The sequence below is a fragment of the Morone saxatilis genome, unplaced genomic scaffold, assembly GCF_004916995.1.
Source record: "Morone saxatilis isolate NCDOM2014 unplaced genomic scaffold, NCSU_SB_2.0 Contig8, whole genome shotgun sequence".
In the NCBI taxonomy this organism is placed as follows: domain Eukaryota; kingdom Metazoa; phylum Chordata; class Actinopteri; family Moronidae; genus Morone; species Morone saxatilis.
In genome coordinates, this window is record NW_023340257.1 from 5299687 (window position 1) to 5315348 (window position 15662).

Sequence of the window (15662 nt, forward strand, 5' to 3'; positions counted from 1 at the left end):
TAATGGTCTTTCCACCAAACACTGCATGCGTGTGTGTGTTTGTGTGTGTGTGTGTGTGTGTGTGTGTGTGTGTGTGTGTGTGAATGAAAGGCAGGGAGATCGTCATATGGTTTCTACTTTATTAAGAATGCACTTTGGCACCCCTTTATTTTCTTCACTTTAGGCTATTATTTTACAAACTAGATATAAAAGGACATAAATAAATGACATAAGTTACATGTACCTAGAGCTCCTTGACAAAAACAAAATAAAACAAAAAAAAACAATGGCAACAAAAAGAAAAGAAAAACATGATCATGTCAAAAAAAAAGTACAAAAGAAGATTGAGAGAATGTTAGATCTACATGGCTAGATCATATGGCATCGGAAGGCATACAATGACAAACATTAACTCTTGCGTTTTGTTAATTTTTTTTTTCTTTTTTGAAATCGTCCAACATTTAAGTAAAGGAAAAAAGTATTTTACAGTACATTCTGGTTTCCTTCTCCTTCCCAACATGTCTTGCATATTTCCAAACAGGTCCTTTTTCGATAGAGAAAACCCAAAAGAACAACGCATTGCCAAAAACGGAAAGAGCAGTAGAGCTGTATTAAGGACGGAGGTGTTTTTTGTATTATATGAAGCGTCACTTACGAGTTCAAAAACATTCACATAAGTATAGTTTAAAGAGATAAAGGAACAAAAAGAATATAGTCCATTGGGTTAAACCTGTAGCTGTATGATGTGCTCTGGAAAAAATCAAAATAAGCAACCGTTTTCCCTTCTTAAACACCTTTTCCTCACTTTTCTGATCCTTTGCTGTGTACAGGTGCGTCATCTTAAATTGCTTCCATGTCCACATAGAGAGACGATTCCGACATTTCCTCCTTCGCTTGTCATGAACTCGGAGGGTCCAAACTGTCATCTGTGTTCGGTGTGTTTCCACGCACAGGAGGCTTTTAGTCACACTTGTCTGTGTCTCTGTGTGTCCACATTGCAAGCCGCTGCTGCTGCCAAAGCAGAGATGGGTTGCATTCCAGAAAGCTGCGTAATAAAATGCTGCTGCTGAGTAAAGTTCGGGCGACGGGGGCAACACACCTTACATTGTTTTTTAGACGACACAAAAGCAAAAAAGTCTGGGGGGTTTTTTTATGTCAAAAAACATCTCTGTTATCTCCTCTTCCTCCACAGTGGCATAAAAACAGACACAATTACTGATAGTACTTCAAAGACGTTGTCACTCACACAGCTAGACACACACACACACACACTCACCTAAACACCCGTGCACACACCTCGTCACATTCGCACGCTCAAATCAAACGTTTGTTACTTTACATGCAAACAGGAACAAAAACAATAGAAAAAACAAATGAAAAAAAAAACACAAAATAAAATGAAACTTTCAAAATAAAAGTACATGATCCGCTGGAGCAGGGCTTCTCGATTATATTACATTCTTCTCATTGTCTCTTTTTTATGCTGTTAAATCATTCATAGTAATTCCAGTACATTGCTGGGTGGCCACAAGCGTGGGGTGGCTAGTTTGTCAAGTTGACGTGTTGTGACGGTGGACGTCCCAGGCGCTCAGGGGTGGATTTGTCATCTCGGTGTCGGAGGAGACTCCAAGGAGAGGAGGGGAAAGCAGGAGGAGGAAGACAGAGGAAAAGGAGGAAGAATTCTGGTTGTGGTGAGTGAGGCCCGGGATTCTGTTTTATGATGGACGGCAGCAGCTGCAGAGAAAGAAAAAGTGGGGAGGAAAAGAGAGGCTGCATCAGTCATGGTGGTTTTGAATATAAACAATTTCTGCTTGGCATCCTGTTCTGACCAACAATGCTGCTCTCCAGCTCCAGCCCGATGGAACATTCGACTCATCTGCTAAACAAAATCGAATGCCAAAGCCAGAGCATCCAGAGCGGCTGCCCTACAGGGGGAAATATGGATTTCGTGGCAACGATGTATTAACTTATGTGCACCACATGCAGTTGTGTGTGTATATATGTGCAACATGCCCTTGACTTGTTTGCACATATCAAAAGCACAGCAATAGACATTTAACTGGTTTGCGTATTAGATGAACACTCTTTGTATAGATTGTACAGCCAGTGCAACCGCGCCAACTGAAATACATCCATCATAAAGCCTTCAACATTGTTCAGGCAGGAATATTGATTCATTATAGCACATTACATTTGAGTATTTATTATGGGTATTGTTTCATGTTCAAATAAAACCTTGTATGGTGTTTTTGTATCTCAGGTAAATGCTTTTATACTGACAATTTACCGCTTTTACTGTTGTTTGCTCTTTCTTTAATACTATTTTGATAATTAATTAATCATCAGTCCTTTGTCAAGCCAAAAAAGTCAAATGTTTGCAGGTTTTAGAGGGTTTTATTATTTTCTACATATGATAGTAAATTCCTCATCTTTGGGTTAGTGACTTTTGGTCAGATAAAGCAATTTTAAAACATAACCATGGTTGTTTGAAATTATAATGGGGATGTTTTACTTTTCAGACATTTTACAGACAAAAAAAATTATTTGAATTAATTAATTAAAAAAATTAATACAGCGTGTTAATGAGGATCATTTCACTATTCAACTCCATCACAAACTACAACCTCCAAAATGACCATAAAAATAAATTTGAACCTCTCTAAATAACAGAAACTGAACATTATAACCTTCACGAAGATGGGATTTATTGCAGGACTGTAGTATTAGACTGCATTAGTTTTAGTTAGTTTTACAGTACCTAATTAACTGGTGACTAAGTGTATAAAATAAATTAATAGGGTAATTATGTAACTGGGTGACTATAAATCCATGCATTATTGACTTACGGGCTTGTATTTATTTGCGTGCTAAACAATAATCTGTACACTCAGAAAATCCAAAAATGAAAATCTAGCAGAGGATCAGCTAAAAAGAGAGAACAGTATGTAATATCTCATTTATTGAATGAATCAAAATAAGAGGGCGACTTCTATCTAAGACCTTCCTGGTACCTTGACAACATATTGGTGTGTTGGCTAAACACCTTCTCCTCTTTCCCAGAAAGTGTTTCCGAGCTCTGTTGGGCTCTGTTTGGCTGACTGGGAGTCAGCGGCTGATTAATTCTTCTCATTAACATGCCAGCAGCATCAGGCCCGCAGACTGATCACAGACCAGTGGCTATTGATCTGCTCTGGCTGCCTGAGGTGGCGCGACCCGCCTGTTAATTAACACAGCTTCTGGAGCTGAGGGGCCAGTGATGAGAGAGAGAGACGGGGGTCTAATAAATCTTTTAGACCCAAAGCAGATATTAGAAACATACCGCAATAATAAAGGGAGGTTTAATCCAGTATGTTTGTTTTATTTTAATAGGGCTTTTTTGTGCTGATCTCAGGAAGAAAGAAATATAATTGTATTGATCCTCACCTTGATGACGGTTTGAGTAATCCTGTGTATTTTCTGGTTTGTTTTCTTGACGATGCTGATGATTCTGATGATTCTGATTCACTCAGCATCCATATTGCCTTTGTTGCATCCTTTTGTCCAAATATAGCCAATAAATTCCTTCACTCTCGCGTCCAGTTTAGTGAAGCCAATTCAACTGAGTGCAACAGCTGTCCATAAATTTGGTAAGAGGGGAGTTGGGGGGTCCTGCAGTAGCGGGCGGGGCGGGCGGGGCTGGGGGTTTGTTTCAGATTGTGGGGAGGATGAATGGGAAGAATCCAAATTGTGTGTTTATCTGAGGGTGAGGGAGGCATTTTTGGAGACAGGGGAGTGGGAAGGCTCCTCTGGAAGATCAAAGACATTCTCAGCAATGTCCTGAGGGCAACAAAGTACAGCGTTCTGGGAGAAAAACAAGGCCAGAACAGAGCGAAAAACACAAAAAGCTCCTCAAAATAAGCCCTCCCTGCACCCCTCGGTATCCAACCCTCAACCTCTCAGAGATTCACTGTTTATATACGACAGTCAGGATTCTCCATTTTGTCTGCGTGATATCAAACAGATCCAGCTGAGAGAGAACAATGGTGGCCGGGGCAGCCTGCGAGTCCCACAGAAACAATTCATGTACAATAAACACAGTCACAGGAAATCAAAAAAATCTGCTCCGCGGATTATTCCAGAAAGAAAGTTCCAGAAACAACACTCTGCCCAAGAAGAGGAAGAAAGGTACGATCCCCCCCTTCCTCGCTTTTCCTTCCAGACCATTAAAGGCACTCCAGATTGGCCTCTCGGAAGCACTTTTCCAGCCGTCCCTCCATCTATCCATAAATGCTGCAGACAGAAGTGTCCCATTCTCCAAAACAACGAAAAAAGGGCAAGGTAAAGGTCTGATTTTTAAAAAAGTGCCATTTTCACCACTTTTTTTTCTTCTTCATCAACATCTTCTTTTCTTTTAGATCCAATTTAAAGTGCATGGATGAGGTAAACTATTTCTTCATAGTTTATTTGTCTCTTTTTTTAATATTTAATCTTTTTTGTTATTTATTTATTTTTTTTTCATAAGAAACGAAGTCGCTTTGCTTCCTTTTCCTTTCGCTTTGTTTAAACCTCTCAGACGGGAACCATTCTGCCTTGCATCTGTTGCATTTGGGACAGCATTCCCTGGACGCTGGTCAGGATCTTGTTCTGGTGTGCTGCCGAGGAGATGCCTATGCGAGCCATATCCCTGAAAAGGATGGGGAAAAGAGGCCTTTTAGGACTGGGGACAACAATAACAAACACACGTAGGACTGATCCACATGATGAATTTTACAGCCTTCTAGTGGAAACTGGCCTGACAGTTTAACTGCTGAGTAAGGACTTTCACTCGCCAACACAGCAAGCCTAATCCTGTAATCTTAATAACTGAAAAATGAAAATATTACAGACGATTGACAGAAGTGGACAAACATTTAACACATGTAGAAAAATCCCTGACTGACTGCACCAATTATGAAGGAATGGTCTGACATTTTGAGGAATACACTTATTAGAGTTAGATGAGAAGATACCAATACCAACCGTCTTATCTTTCTGCAAGAAAGCAATAAAGTGTATTTCCAAAAATATTGATAAACTGATTTAAGAGTTAATTATAATTTTCTATTAATTTCAAAATCATAGTCTTCAAAATAATGATCAACGTTTTTTAAAAAGTTTCCTGATTATTTCTGGAAGTCTGCTGTCTTTAGTAATGAGTCATATTCTTCTTCAAGCCCATAAACTGTGACATACACTAACTTCACAAATATTAATTTTGTGGAATTATATAAAATCTAAACACTCTTTCTTTTACTGGAACTTCTTCATCAAGTGAGAATCCATTGAAGAAAGTGTCTCACTCCATTCACAGAATTCACTCACTATAAGAACAGTTTTTTACTTTCTCATATTCTCCCTTCTCTACTCACTCTTGTGTCATGTGGACCACAGCCTCTGGAGTGGTGTAGCCAGCAGCGGTGAAGTTGTCGCTGTATCTTTCCATGCCAATGGCCTGCAGCCAGTCCTCCACTGTGCCCACGGCCGAGGACGCCTCGGGGCTCCCTGGCTCCAGCAGGGTGGTGTTAGGCCTAGTGTGGGTGGAAGAAAAAGTGAAAAGAGTTAATTTCATCAGCACAAGTTTCTTACGTCCTACAGATCTCAGCTGTCAGTTTGCTTCTGTATTTACAGTCAACATTTGATGCTCCTGTGTTAGTGTCATGCCATTGTTCTGACGGCCCATTATTCCGAAACCCCAATAGTCCGAAAAATATCCCATTGGATTGAAAGCCTGTTTTTTTTGGGAAACTCTTTAATAACAAAAACAAAAGCCCATTGCACCAAAAATACACACTTTGTTATCACCAACCTACATACATATTTTAACCCAACCATGATATTTTCCTAAACCTAACCCAGTTTTGGTGCCTAAACTTAACCAAACTGCAACCTTTTCACTCCATAAACCACGTATTTATTGTTACCATGACAATGTCACCTGACTTTGTCCATTCCCCAAGGGCAAAACCTCCAGGGACAGTATGTATTTTCAGAGCAGTGGGCTTTTGTATCAGGATAACGGGCTGTCAGACACATGGGCTTTCAGTCCAATGGGATATTTTTCAGACTCTAGGGGTTTCGTAATAACGTGCCGTCGGAACAATGGGGAGTCTCCCCTCTACTTCTGTCTAGCACGCAAGATTCAGCCCACAGCCATGATGTGTGCAACAGTCTGTGCAAATAGACAATAAAAGTTACATTCTGTTTAAGTGCTTTTGACTTGAAAGGTAATGATCCACTTTCCTCCACAGTCTGGAACACCATTGATTCATGACAACTGCAGCGACGACAGCACTACTGGAATTAGAGTTTCTCTGATTCCGACTAGAAGCTGTAGTATCAGAAGGGCATGACACATACACCTTGTGCGATGACAGAGAGCTCCCCACAAGCTGTTAAATGCTCCATGGTACATTTCTCTCTAGCTTTTCCTCCTCCGTGGACTCAGCAGGTCTGTCAGGTTCAGCTCTGTTTTGTGTCCCTGTTTTGTGGGTCCTACCAGAAACCCAGCCAAGGAAAACACAGTTTCCTCCTGGGTGTGACCGACACAGTTAGTTAATCCTTATTTTACAGAAAACACACAACCGGGGCACACTTCGGTGAATTTAACCGCACGGTGGAATTCCTCCTCACATTCAGATATTCATCAGTAGAATTACCTCCCTCTCTTTCACATCTTACTTTCCCTTTTTTCCCATCCTTCCTTTCTGTTGAGCGTTGAAGCAGCGCCGTCGGCCATGAAACATTTACATGGGGCCGGTGAGTCTGAGTCGGTGGCGGTCTCAACCCGCTCTGATGACTCTCTCCCTCTCACACACACACACACTCTATCTCTCTTTATCGTTCTCTCTTTTTTTATAAAAGAACGTTGAGTTGGACTGTGAGAACAGGATGTCAGACTCTTTAATAAGTCATCTCTACTCAGTAGGTGGAAAAGATTATGCATAGGGATCCCTTTTCACACACACACGCACACATTCTGCTTTCCCCTTCTCTCTTGTAACTGTAAAAGCTGCATTTATAGGATTCAGCTCTGCTAATTACTCCACAAGGACTCCCTCCTCGCTCTCACTGTGTCCCATTAGGTGGGGGTGTGTGTGTGCGTGCGTGAGGGTCACACGCACTCACACACTCGTTAAACTCAAACAGACTCCCGCTGGCCTGCGTCGAGTCTGTAAACACGCACAGGTCATTCTTAACACGTTTAGCCGCTCGAGAGTAATGGTGTCGGAGCCGTAGGGTCATGTTTGTTTTTAACTCGGCGTTACGTTGTAATTCTCGCCCCCTGTTAGAGCGGCTACATTCCTGAGTGTACAGCGCCATTAAAGCCAGTTTGCAGAGAAATCCATTATGCAGGTTGTTTGTGCTGAAAAGAGCCACACGTTGCTGGTAGATAATGTTTAATGGTGAATGTAAACACCAGCAAGAGAATAGGAGAGTATGTGTGTGCGTGTTTGTCTAGAGGTAGACTATAGCAAACATAATGCGTACAGTAAATGGGCTGCAAATGTGTGTTTATGTACAGTCAATTTTTAACACAACATATTTGCGGGTTGCCAATTGGAACTTTTCTATACGGGACAGTTGGAGCATTCTCTGATGGAGCCATACAAATACTTTCTGGTTGCTGAGTTTGCAGTAGTACAAAAGCGCCAAAATCACACCTATTAATGCAAAGAATATGTGAAACTGTAATATTTCTGAAGAATGTGACTGCTCTCTAAAATAATGTGATATTAACAGTATTCTCAGAGAATTTAAAAGTTGATCACAACTACAACATAACATACTCTGTAACCTCTAGAGATATCCAGCCATGTTGTATTTCTTAAGTTAAAAATAATTTAAATAAAAACTGTTTATGGTATGTTCTTTTTATTCAGAGTGACCAGAGCATATGCTTGGACTAGAACTTGGGGCAAATAGAAACCAACCACTTTCTGCATGGCTAAATATAAGAGGTAAGTGAGAAAATATGTATTTTTACTGTGATTTGTGTGAACTGATACCATATCTACATTACGCATGTTTGTATCTCGCCCCCTCACCTGACAGTGGTCTCGCCCCCAGTCCTCTTCAGGGTGTTGGGGTTGCGGATCAGCTTGTCCAGCATGTTGACGATCTGTCCAAACTTTGGCCGGTCAGCCCTCTCTCTCTGCCAGCAGTCCAGCATGAGCTGGTGGAGTGCCACAGGGCAGTCCATGGGCGGGGGCAGCCGATAGCCCTCATCAATAGCCTTGATCACCTAGACAGTACATCAATGCTGCTGTAAGTCACTTTGTTTAAGAGTTTGTTTGTCTGTAGGGAGTTCAACTGAAATAAAAACTGTAGGCAGTTTGATTACAGCTATGTCATTTCCCCCCTAGTTTTATACCCATAGCTTAATTTTTAATTACCTAATTTTAGTCACCTACGCCAGACATTTGGTTACGCATAAATTAAATTCTTTATCATCATTAGTGGCACTAGAAATGTGAATTCAATGTGTAATGAGAAATGGGAATATACTGCTGGTGTTTTATCACCGCTGCAGGTAATTTGATTACATAACCAAGTTAAAATGATGAAGTGTCTTTTAAAAATGTTTGACAGGACACATACAACTGGGAATTATTGTTTGAGCTCTAATTCCAGCTGTATATTATTTATGATTGTCTGCATATAATTAAATTCCTCTAGACTTACATCTTGGTTACTCATGTCCCAGTATGGTCGCTCGCCGTATGACATAACCTCCCACATGACAATTCCATAGCTCCACACATCGCTGGCCGAGGTGAACTTCCTGTAAGCAATGGCCTCGGGGGCCGTCCAGCGGATGGGGATCTTCCCTCCCTGTAATTGAAAGATGGGCTGATTAATGAAAGCTGACAACGCCGACAAGTAAGGTGACACACAGACAAACCACTGACTCAAGCTCGCCTACACACACACTCACTCACCCTGGTGGTGTATGCAGCCTCCGGGTCGTCCTCCAGCACTCGGGACATGCCGAAGTCGGACACCTTGCACACCAGGTTGCTGTTGACCAGGATGTTGCGAGCCGCCAGGTCACGGTGGACATAACTCATGTCTGACAGATACTTCATGCCTGATGCAATTCCGCGCAGGATGCCGACGAGCTGGATAACGGTAAAGCGACCGTCGTTCTTCTGCAGAAAAAAAATTATATTAAAAAAAAAATTGTCATATAACATACTGGTAAATATTTTAGAATGAGTTTAACATTTAACTGCAAATATTACATCAGTCATACATGAGTAAACTCAGTTTTAAACAAATGATTACTAACACACTCTAACAGGTTACAGTGTGGCTGTAAGAAAATATAGGGACATTTGTAAACCTTAGATTGTTTTGTTTCACACATGTTTAAGTGTTTCTGAATATATTTGTCAATAATTATAACTCCTCTTATATAAACAGGAACACAGCATAAAATAGATGATAAATACAGACAAAATATCCTTATAATGTGTTATAAAGCATTTATTAACTGTTTATAGACTAGACAACTATATTATAATATTTATTTTAAAACCTTTAGCATTTATAAGCAGTTTATATAAATATAATGTAACACACTGCAATATATTATCATTTGTAAGCTAACACAAGGACATTTTTAAGTTAAAATTACACTAAGATTTAATAAGCTCTTAATGAGCAAATCTTACATTGTGTTATAAAGCATTTGTTTGACTGTCTATAAACCTGGACAAATCATTCACAGGCATCAAAAACGCATGAAGACACTGTATATATCAGCATGTTATTAAGCATTCATTAACTTTTATACACCACTTATGGATGCATCATAAATGGGTCTGTATCTGGTCACAGCTGCCATTGTGCAACAAGTTGCTATTTGTGCAACATACTTTATGTCTATGCTTTTCAGTACCGCATGTTCCTTTTGCATTTTCTTCTGTTTGCTCTAACAGTGTGTATATTCACTGGCTAAAGTAGCTCAGCATCATCTAAAACCCAAAGTGTAGTGAACCCTGGAAACACAGTGGTGAAACCTGCGCCAACCTCCTCATCGGAAAAAAGTCGATCAAGGAGAGGATAAAGATTAGGGCGAATGTTTGTGAACCAACGCTTGTAATTTCAGAGGATGACATTACAGAGATAAGATGGGATCAGCACGCCACAGTCGCACCACACGTTCACACACATGCACACGTGTGCAGACAGAAACGCATGACTGACCCTCAGGAATGCATCCAGCGATCCGTTTTCCATGTACTCTGTGATAATCATCACTGGCTTACCTAGAGAGAGAGAGAGAGAGAGAGGGAAAAAGAGTGAGAGAATGGAAGGCGATATTATAGAGGTAAGCGATGCACATCACAGCCCGACACAGGCGGGGGGGGGGTTCTCCAGAATGTGCATGTGTGTGTGAGTGTGTGTTAAGCCATCCATCTCTGTCCCGTAGTGATTTAATTAGCTCAGTGTTACGGTTGCCCTGACGTCCCTCTTCTTTCCCTGCACTTGCAAAGGCATCTCCAGTGAAACAAAACACCACTACAGACACACACACACACACACCATCTTGTGTTTATGCAAATATGAACTGACGTTGGACGCATTATCCAAAGTGTCATCAGAGTCACCCACCCAGAATCCCTCTGACTCGCTATTTATGTCACTCACTGTCCCTTTGCCCTCTTTCTCCTCTGCCAACTTTCGACGCATCTGTCACTCTCCTGCTAGCTCCTCTCTATTGCTTTCTATTTTTCCTCCCTCTCACTCTCACTCTCTTTTCCCCCCCGATCCCTGCCACCCCTCTCTGGCCTTTTTCACCCCATCCCTCTGTCTTCCCCTCTCCGTCTCTCTTGGGGGAGCGTCTGTGTCTTTATCTGAGCCCGGGCAGGCGGTGGGGAGGGTGGACATTCCCTGGTGGGTCTCTGTCTGTCTTTGTCTCTTAGGATGAGGGGGGATAGCGGGCATGAAGAGAGGAGGAGAGAGAAAGAGCAAGAGAGGGGAAAAAGGAAAAGAAGGGAGGGTGGCTTGTTTTTGTCCCAAAATGGCAGCAAGCTGGTGCCTAACCAGCCATGGCAACAACACATGCCGAAAAGTGCTGCCACAAATTCCTCCTAGAACAGCGCTGTTCTTTGCGTTCCATTTCAAGTGGCACAGTTAAGGTGGACTTAAAAGCTTATTGCATTGAAGAGAAGTGCTGACTAAAACCGAATGCCTTGAGGGGAGGTTGTGTTAAATCTCCTGTGCACTCCAACAGAATGCCTAAAGCAGCAGAGAGCCAGTCGAGCGGTTGGCAGCCAAGGTCTTGAAGGTGCAGTTCCTCCTCTCCACAGCAGGCCTTTCGCCAAGCCAAGAGGCCGTCAGTCACCCCCTTACCCGCCGCGTGATTGGCACTCCATTAATTACGGGGCGCTCCGGCGATTGCCCCAAAAAGAGGAAGTGGAGTTAAAGTTGGGGGAGAGCGAGGGCTCTCTTTGTCAGCCATCTTTGTTCCCTTTGTTGCGCGCCTCTGCCCTGGGGCCGCCGCTGATTGACAGCTCCCCAATCAAGTCTGAGGAGCGTCTGACCTGCGACCTTAAACTCTCGCCTTCCCAGCCCCGCCCTCTTCCTCCCTTCCCATTTGCATGCTAATTCCTTGTTTACTGAATACGCCCTGCCGCCTTTGGCAATGAACTCTGGGCAAGGGCCCCGCCAGTGGGCCGATTATCACCTGCCAACAAAACGAGAAGGGGAAAAATGCAACAGGGGGACAATATTGGGGGAACATTGGGCAAACGCTCTCCCCCGGCGTTTGCGGCGAACAAAGATCTGGCTTTTAAACGCAGATCTTTTTTAAATTAGCACGCTCTTACTTTAAGTAAATCAGCTGTTAAACATATCACGTCTGATTTCAAGCTCTAATGGAGGCTAGATTTTAATTACACACTAGCATGATAGAAACATTAAGTATATACAGGCCTCAAGATGGTGGACTGCAGCCAGCAGTCCTTGGTGAGAGATTTTCGCACATTTATGTATTTCAGTGCCTATTTGGAGTTCCTCCATAATTAATAAGGCTTAATTGGCTCTGTTGGACATGCCAGCAAACTGAGGCCAGATTGAGAATTCCTTTTAACTTGATTGTAATGGAGAGGGGAGTGCAATTCAAATAATGGATTTTTAATAGATTCTACTGACACTCTCAAGTGTAAAGGACTAATTTGCCCAAACCTTGTGTCAAGCTCTCAAACATAAGAGTGGAAGGAGGTGGAGTGGGAGTTATCGGATGATCTTCCATTGCTTTGGCTTGCCATCCTTTCATGACGGCTCCCGTCACTGCTGCGTACCTCATCTGCTTCTCCTTCACCTCTCTCCCTCTGTCTCGCTCTGTCTCTTTCTTTTTCAGCCGCCGGTTCAGTAGTTCCACCCCCCTCGGCTTTCTCTCTCTGTCGTCCCCACTGTTGTTCTCTGTCTTTCCTCTAATCCATCAGCTCTCAACCGCCTTCCTGTCTCTCTCTCTATCCCCACGTCTCTGTTCATGCCTTCCCTGTCTGCCACTTGTCTCTCCAATTTCTTTTTCCTTCCTCCTGTCCATCTGTCTGCCTTTTCTCTGTCTTTCTCACTCCATCTCTGCGAGGTCTGAGAGGTCATTCCCTGTGGTGAGAGGTGCGATAGGTGATAAGCAATTCTGCCTGAACTGCTGTTCACTTTCAGCTCCGGTTTGGGCTAAATGTGTGTGTGTGTGCATCTTTCTGTGTGTTTCTGTACGCTGTATCCAAGAGTGAGAGAGACGGTGTTATCTAGCACAGATAGGGCCAGGCTGTTGTGTCACGACACATTAAGGCACTTCATCCATCTAACCCAAGCCAAGGCCGGCCATCAGCTATGGTAACACTCACACACACATGCATGCAATCAAAGGTGCACAGACGCCGACATGTGCTGACAAGAGATTCACACATGCACACACACAAACACGCCTAGCCTAACAAATAGCATCAGGAGAAGGTGTAAAAGGTAGGGAGACACAGAGAGACATAGAGGAGAGAATGCCGGGGGGGGGGGGGGGGGGGGGGGGGTTGGTGTTTTGTGGCCATGCAGCAGCAGATAGAGGAGGGATAGGGTATCACTCCCTAACCCCAAACACATTTACAGCTGACACCATGATTAATGAGCCTGGTGCTGTGCTACAGGGCCTGTTCCTGGACCCATTAGAGCCCCCCCTACCAACTGCCCAGCTACCTCTAACTCCACCTCCCCCTCCCCACCAATGCTGGACCCCCTTCCTTCTGGACAAAGCCCACCTGGGGATACCCCGGATGGGACACACATGTGAACAAGTACAAACACGCATATGTGCATGAATACAGGTGTCCTACAACATATGCAACATAAGCGATTGTAAGTCTTTAGATACCGTAGGTATGCAAGCATTAAAACACACAACGGCACACCTCTGTCCCTACACTGACCCTTCTCCAAAGTCACCCAAAAACCGCAGACGTAGTTTGTAATGATTTATTGTTACTTTTTTTTAAGGGGACAGCAGAAATGAATGTCCTTTCTGTGTTATTATAATATAATAGTCATTGTGTGTGTAAATCGGTTTGTGTGTGTGTGTATGTGTGTGTGTGTGAGTATTATTATAATTTCCTGTGGCAATTTCATTTCTCCAAAATACTTTCTCGAATAGGGAAAGAATTATACACCAAATTATGTTTGAGCCATCAAAGTTCTCATCATGCACTTTTCTGTATGTATAAAGTAAACAAAAATACACGCTGTAGCACATACATTTGGTGACCACGCCCTCTAGGTGAATGATGTTCGGGTGGTCGAACTGGCCCATGATGCTGGCCTCGGACAGGAAGTCCCTCCTCTGCTTGTCAGTGTAGCCGGCCTTTAGCGTCTTGATGGCTACGCAGATCTCTCTCTTGCCCGGCATCTTCAGGCGGCCGCTGCAGACCTCGCCAAACTCCCCTGAAAAACACACGGCCAGGTTGAAAATGTGGAACGATGATACACAAGCACTCTGATACTACAGTGCACGGACCATAAATCACATCACGAAGGGAGTATGTGATGATGGTGTGTGCCTGTTTGTGTGTCTGTGTGTGTGCAGGTTAGAAGGGGTCCACTTTAAACATTGATCAGGGTCTCTAATCCCTCACTCCCCTCCTCCCCTCGGCCAGCGGAGCAGAGAGAAAGGGGAAATGGATATTGATTCTTTCTCTTTATTATTTTGTCATTGGATGACTTTTCTCTGGCCACGGACAGCCTATTTAGCCTCCCCTGATTTTTTTCTTTTTTACTCGTTGACCTCTCTTGAGGCAGACCAAATGTTATTGTCCGAGCTGTCCTGCACACACAGCCAAACAGAAACATGAATCACTGAGAAATATATGCTGGTAGCAGAATATCTGCATGAAATGAATGTCAAATATTCTGTTATCCCATTAGGTGGATGCTTTTATCCAAACTATGTTACAATATGCCCTACTACAAAGGCTCCCCATTACACTGCACTTACAGTAATTGATTAAAAAGAAGTTGCTGGATTACAAACAAAAAGCTCCTCACCAATGCCAATAACTTTCTCAATCTTGATACAGGAGGCGTCGATCTCTTTGGCAAACTCGCGGACTGCTTGGTTTGGGTCCTCGTAGGTAAAGGGGTCGACGTATATCCTCACTCCTGACGAGAGACGTTTGGAAAGAAAGGAAGGAAGGAAGCAAAAAAAAAGAAATAAGGGAGTGAAAAGTGAAGGTTAATTCATTCCGGCAACTACACTCCATCTGTTCTTTATTTCCATCATGCTGCAGGCTACACCGCCTTCCTCTGTGGAACCTCTCCTCCTCCTCCTCCTCCTCCTACTTTCTTCTCTCCATACCTCGCTTCACACTCTAACTCCATTGCTTTTCATGCCGATATGGCTGACTCAAATGAAGATGGAGCTCATTAATTTGATTTTTTTTGTGGAATGCAAATAACAATGCTGATGACTTGATAATGAGGTGTTTGGAGCATGTTAGGATGCAAGTACATTAACTTCAAAACTGTTTTGTTTTTTCCCTCCATTTTATGGGCTTCATTTGCGGTTAAGAGTGCATGCACATGAGCACACCTGACAGCGCTAATGTTTTTCAATTATAGAGTGTGTAGGTGGAGTGTTAACTATGAGTTACCTTGATGTAAGTGCTTCTCCTCGTCAGAGTCCTGCTTGGCCTTGCTGTACTTACTCCTTCTGGGGGCAAAGACAGCAGGGTGGTCAGTCACAGTGGCAACAGCACATGGAGCATTTCAAGATTCAAATATCAGGATAAAGAGCAAAGCATCTGCATCTCATGTAAAAATGAAAGATTATTATAGCAATAATGGAATACAAGTGTCAATTCAGTAAACCCTAATTAAAACTTAAACCAAGACTCCAAACCCACTTGTACATCAATTAAATTATGTGAAGTGGCGACACAATCACTGATTACTGATGAGACATTGATATTCTTGTTTGATATTAATTATTTATTAAAGAGAGCTCATTGTAAATACAGAATGCTAACCTAATGGGATTTTTGAAAAATGTTTTTTATGACACTTTTGTCTTGATAATTGCTCTTAGGATAAAAGCTTCAAAAATAGTTCAACATTTTGGGAAAGAGATGAGAACATTGATACCACTCTCATATCTGTCCATTAAATATGAA

The 15662-nt window shown here is 42.6% G+C and overlaps 1 protein-coding gene and 1 long non-coding RNA gene across 4 annotated transcripts in view; both read right to left on the reverse strand.

Annotated features, from left to right (window-relative positions):
* Positions 1-107: 107 nt before the first annotated feature.
* On the reverse strand, positions 108-3592 carry LOC118341749. The gene is made up of 2 exons (XR_004797452.1): positions 3403-3592; positions 108-1713 (listed from the first exon to the last, which is right to left on the reverse strand). It is a non-coding gene; the product is annotated as an uncharacterized LOC118341749 (long non-coding RNA).
* Positions 3593-3697: 105 nt separating this feature from the next.
* The window catches only part of LOC118341750 (ephrin type-A receptor 4), a 48965-nt gene continuing 37000 nt past the window's right edge, over positions 3698-15662 (reverse strand). For 2 of the 3 annotated variants that reach the window (XM_035680114.1, XM_035680112.1), the window contains exons 9-17: positions 15144-15202; positions 14539-14652; positions 13753-13938; positions 10207-10268; positions 8937-9146; positions 8680-8829; positions 8043-8239; positions 5367-5525; positions 3698-4642 (exon numbers count right to left, since the gene is read on the reverse strand). In XM_035680114.1, the coding sequence (XP_035536007.1) occupies positions 4528-4642; positions 5367-5525; positions 8043-8239; positions 8680-8829; positions 8937-9146; positions 10207-10268; positions 13753-13938; positions 14539-14652; positions 15144-15202 (1252 nt within the window). In that variant the 3' untranslated portion in view covers positions 3698-4527. The remainder of the gene's footprint in view (positions 4643-5366; positions 5526-8042; positions 8240-8679; positions 8830-8936; positions 9147-10206; positions 10269-13752; positions 13939-14538; positions 14653-15143; positions 15203-15662) is intronic. The other variant, XM_035680113.1, reaches the window with a different exon arrangement.